The sequence below is a fragment of the Megascapheus bottae genome, chromosome 5 (genome assembly GCF_031878675.1).
Source record: "Megascapheus bottae isolate mThoBot1 chromosome 5, mThoBot2.hap1, whole genome shotgun sequence".
NCBI lineage: Eukaryota > Metazoa > Chordata > Mammalia > Rodentia > Geomyidae > Megascapheus > Megascapheus bottae.
The window spans coordinates 11,067,616-11,072,514 of NC_143513.1; the positions used below are offsets into that span (position 1 = coordinate 11,067,616).

Below are 4,899 nucleotides of genomic sequence, written 5' to 3' on the forward strand. Positions count from 1 at the left end.
CCAAAGTGGACCCTAAATGCAGCAAAGCAGCAGAACCCATGCCTTTCCACAGTGAGATTTGTAAGCGCAGGGTGAGAGCCTGCCAGATTACGCTAATACCAAAAGCATACTCACTCACGTTAGAGCAGATTACACAGGCAGGCATCAAACAACAAAGCTTGTGTTTGTTTGTTTGTCTTTAAACTTTATTTTTAAGTTCACTTTTTATCTTGGGTACATTCCCAAAATGAAATGCATGTTGAGAGGAAGGCGCAGGGGAGGAGAGAGGAGGAGGTGCTGTTGCCTGGCTTTGGGGTCCAGCTTGTTAGAGAGACTGTGCGAGCAAAGTAGAAACACCTCCTAGCTGTTTTTGAAAAGAACCCAAAAGTGGGGAGTACGTCTAATAGGGGGAAACAGTGGGACACTGATACAAAAACAAGATGACATTTAAATTGGTGACAGTCTAGAAAAAAAAATAAAAAATAGGCGGAGTTTTTTTTAAGGACAGAGATCAAAAAATAAATAAATAAATCTGAAAACATGGGAACGCTAATCTGTAATTTTTAAAAATCCTCCAAAGAATGTTAAGGAGAGGAAAATAAAACAATCCTAAGTGGTCATTTTTTTATGTTTATCGCATCTGAAATGGAATGAGAAGAAGCAGGCAAGCTGATGACTGGAGAGGGGATAAGGAAGGAGTGACATGTGTAGTTAGTAATTGGTGGGGAGTCCAATCCAAGTGTGACTGAGTTGTGTCTTGTTGGTCTCTTTATGTGCCTGTGTGTATGTACTTATGCATTAACTATGTATTTACTTTCCTATGTATATATGTATGTACGTATGCATGCATGCATGCATGTATGTATGTATGCATGTATGTATATGTCATCGATCTGGCGTCTGTCTATTGTATGAAATCTCCCCAAAAAAAGTTTTGGGAGGATAACAACAAATGTAGGAAAGGGAACATTTGAGGATGTCTTTCACAGACTACAGATAGACAGAGAAACTATTCTTTTATTCCAGATTGCTAAGGAGCACAGAAGTCTTACTTGCACACACATGCACAGACACAGACAAACTAACACAGACAGACACAGACACAGACACACACACACGCACACACACACACACACACACACACACACACACACACACCATGAAACAAAGAAGCAAGGACCCCGAGCCGACCCTGCTCTCTGCTGCTCATCTCAGTTTGGTTCAGCACCCAAGCCCAGTGCCTCCCAGCTCCTGCCAAAGCTCTCCTCTCCTGGTGCTCAGGTGCCCTCGTGCCCGGGCGCACAAAGAAGATGGTGATCCTCACCAAACAACACCATCCCCAACAGCAAAAAACCTGGCTCACACAAAAGCCCACCTTGCAAATGAATGGAATATTAACGACTTCCTAACAGTGGCACCGTTGGCAGGGCGAAAGTGAGCAAAGCACTAACAACACAGCTCTTTCTCCAGATCGCCAGGGAGAGAGGAACACACTACTGCAGGCGGAGGGCTGGTGCGGTCCCTCCCTACCCGGCTAACCTCCTGTGTTGATGCATGGATGCTGGTACCCACTTACAGGGATGCCAGATGATCAGTGCAGAATGAAGGTCCCAAGAGAGGATCACATGGCTCTCTCTGCCCTGTGACGTCACTAGCAGATGGCATGAGTACCAGCTCTGGCAGTTGGTATCAATGTCACTTTTTAGAGATCAATAAGATAGTGCAGATATACACAGACCTAGAGGCTCCTGGAGACGATGCGACACTCAGCCTGAAAAGATTTGGAAGACCCAAAATGAAAACTGATTATTGAATGAAATTAAAACCTAAGGTAATATAAATAAAGATATACTTCAATTGCTGCTGGCTTTGCATGCAAGTATTTAAAGATACAGTGTCACTGTCTTGGAGTATTTATATGCTCTTTGCCATCTATAACTTCTTATCCTATCTTGTTCTTAAGATATAATTATCACATACTTTCACTGCTATTATGTAGCACTGTCAGTATGTGGACATTACTAAGAGTTTGTGTGTGTGTGTGTGTGTGTGTGTGTGTGCGCGCACGCGTGTGTGTGCAAGGGGCTACAGATTAATTGTTACATTGGAAAGTCTCTGCTTTAGCATGCCTGTTTGTTGGAAGATTCTAGCTGAGAATTCTTGCTGCTTTATCCCACAAAAACCAAAAATGTAATTGCAACTCAAATTCTCTTCTTCCCCTTTCATTTGGATTCTAAACACACGCGCACAATTGCAGTGAGAATTCTTGGACCATTCCTGTGGGCTCTTAGCTAGAGGGACACTTCTGGGGCTCATCGAACAACAACAACAACAACAAAAAAGAAAAACACTATAAGAGTGGGGTTTTTGTCCAGGATGATATGAGCAGCAGTAATCAATTACATTCAGAATAATCTTAAATGTAATGTTTTTAAAATTTGCCAGTGTTTTATTTTCATTTGTTTATGAAAACTGGCTCTTTTCTTTCTATTTTTCTTTTTTTTTTTTACAAATATGTCTAATCACCTTTTCTTTTTGAAGGCAAGGAAGATAGTGTCCTTTTGTATAATTTTTTTACTGACCAGAAAGAAATGTTTTAAAATGGATCCAATTAATCTTTTCTTTAAATGTGTGTATTCTAACAATCATATACTTAAATTCACAGTTGAATGATAACTGCAAATAGTTAGGGGATATTTTTTTCTAAGAAAAATCTCACAAATTTGTCAGCTAATGGAGAAATAGCACTTTTCATTTTTAAAAACTGTTTTCTCTGCTGTTTTGCTCTCGGGTGAGCTGGAATTAATGAAATTTCGCATTGCTACAGCATGGTTTTCATTTGCTTGAATTTCACAATCCTTTTCCTATATTAAAATCCAGTCTAAAATCCCAGGGAAATGGGAAGGGAGATATTGCTGAATGAATTCGTCCTGACTTCTTGGCTTTTGGTGATTTGCCTGTGTAAATCAATTCTGTTGCATGCATCAGTGTTTTTTGTTTGGGGGTGTTTTTTGTCATTAGTCTGCACAGACTCAAAAATTTTATTTAATGCAAAAAAAAGATATCCATCTTGGTATCAGTCTTTCTCTTGTGCTTTGGAGTCTTATGATTAAGTTATCAAGTATGTCTGAAGTATATAAACTTGAAAACTGAAAACACTTTAAATATTGTGCTGGCATTTTTTCAGGTAATTTAAAATTAGAGAACCATGTTAACACTACCGTTTGATGAGTCTGTTGTAATGCCAGAATCCCAGATGTGCAGAAAGTTTTCTAGAGAATGCGAGGACCAGAAGCAAATCAAGAAACCAGAAAGCTTTTCCAAACCAGTTGTCCTGCGAGGCAAGAGCCTCAAAAGAGCCCCGGGAGAAGAAACTGAGAAGGAAGAAGAGGAGGACGATCGAGAAGAGGAAGATGAAAACGGGCTGCCCCGAAGGAGGGGTCTCAGGAAAAAAAAGACCTCGAAGCTTCGGCTGGAAAGGGTCAAGTTCAGGAGGCAGGAAGCCAACGCCCGCGAGCGGAACAGGATGCACGGCCTCAATGACGCGCTGGACAATTTGCGCAAAGTGGTCCCCTGTTATTCCAAAACCCAAAAACTGTCCAAAATAGAGACTTTACGACTGGCCAAAAACTACATCTGGGCACTTTCCGAGATCCTGAGGATCGGCAAGAGGCCAGACCTGCTCACCTTCGTGCAGAACTTGTGCAAGGGTCTCTCCCAGCCGACTACAAACTTGGTGGCCGGCTGCCTGCAGCTCAACGCCCGGAGTTTCCTGATGGGGCAGGGGGGAGAGGCCGCACACCCCACCAGGCCGCCCTACTCCACTTTCTACCCTCCCTACCACAGCCCCGAGCTGGCCACCCCCCCGGGGCACGGGACGCTGGAGAATGCCAAGTCCATGAAACCCTACAATTACTGCAGCGCGTACGAGTCCTTCTACGAGAGCGCTTCCCCGGAGTGTGCCAGCCCTCAGTTTGAAGGGCCCTTAAGTCCTCCCCCAATTAACTATAATGGGATCTTTTCCCTGAAGCAAGAAGAGCCCTTGGACTATGGCAAAAATTACAATTATAGCATGCATTACTGCGCAGTGCCGCCCAGGGGCCCTCTGGGGCAGGGCGCTGTGTTCAGGTTGCCCGCTGACAACCCCTTCCCCTACGAGCTACATCTGCGCAGCCAGTCTCTCACCATGCAGGATGAATTAAATGCAGTTTTTCATAATTAATGAGGAAAATGAAAATAAACGGTGGTCATTCACTCCCTCCCCCTCTCCGCTCCCCCGTCTAATTAAGACGAGGCAGATGCCCGTGGGCTGAATAATTGGCACAACTCTGTCTAAGGTGTTCACTAGTTTTTTTCAAGTGTGCTCCAACTGCCGTGAGAATTTTCTATGTAATAAAAAAAAATATCTCTTTTCCTATGAGAACTTCTGTTCCTTTCCTTTTGTCTCTGTAAACCACTGTGATTCTGTTTCTACTGGCAGGATTTTTTTTTCTTGTTTTATTTTCTCTTAGATTCACTTAATTTGTTTGAACAAGGTGTCTGAGAAAATAGTGCTGAGTGAAGACCCGCACAGAGCCTGTCTTTTCCGGTTGTACAGTCGTTATAAAAATGCATGATATTAAAATCAGATGAGTCAAACGATGTGTTGATGATTATTAGGCACTATGGATTATGTATCTCTGAAAATGGATACAGTAAAATAAGGAGAATATCACTGAGCTAACAATGGTTTTGGACATTTGCAGCGAGACTGAAAGCTATGCAATTTTCTGTCTGTTAAGGATGAGATGACATGTACCCACGGGTAACTATTCCCCTTCAGGGTCTGTAAAGGGGGCAATGTAATACTGGGGAGGTGGCACCCTAATTTGAGAACAATTATTTCCATCCTACAGAAATGATTTTCCTGCACTTGTAGTG

The 4,899-nt window shown here is 42.6% G+C and overlaps 1 protein-coding gene across 1 annotated transcript; it reads left to right on the forward strand.

Annotated features, from left to right (window-relative positions):
* The first annotated feature begins 1,590 nt into the window (after positions 1 to 1,590).
* On the forward strand, positions 1,591 to 4,846 carry Neurod6 (neuronal differentiation 6). The gene is made up of 2 exons (XM_090332278.1): positions 1,591 to 1,810; positions 3,167 to 4,846. Exon 2 carries the CDS (start codon positions 3,188 to 3,190, stop codon positions 4,199 to 4,201), a length of 1,014 nt encoding a protein of 337 aa, XP_090188404.1. The 5' UTR covers positions 1,591 to 1,810; positions 3,167 to 3,187; the 3' UTR covers positions 4,202 to 4,846.
* Positions 4,847 to 4,899: the final 53 nt, after the last annotated feature.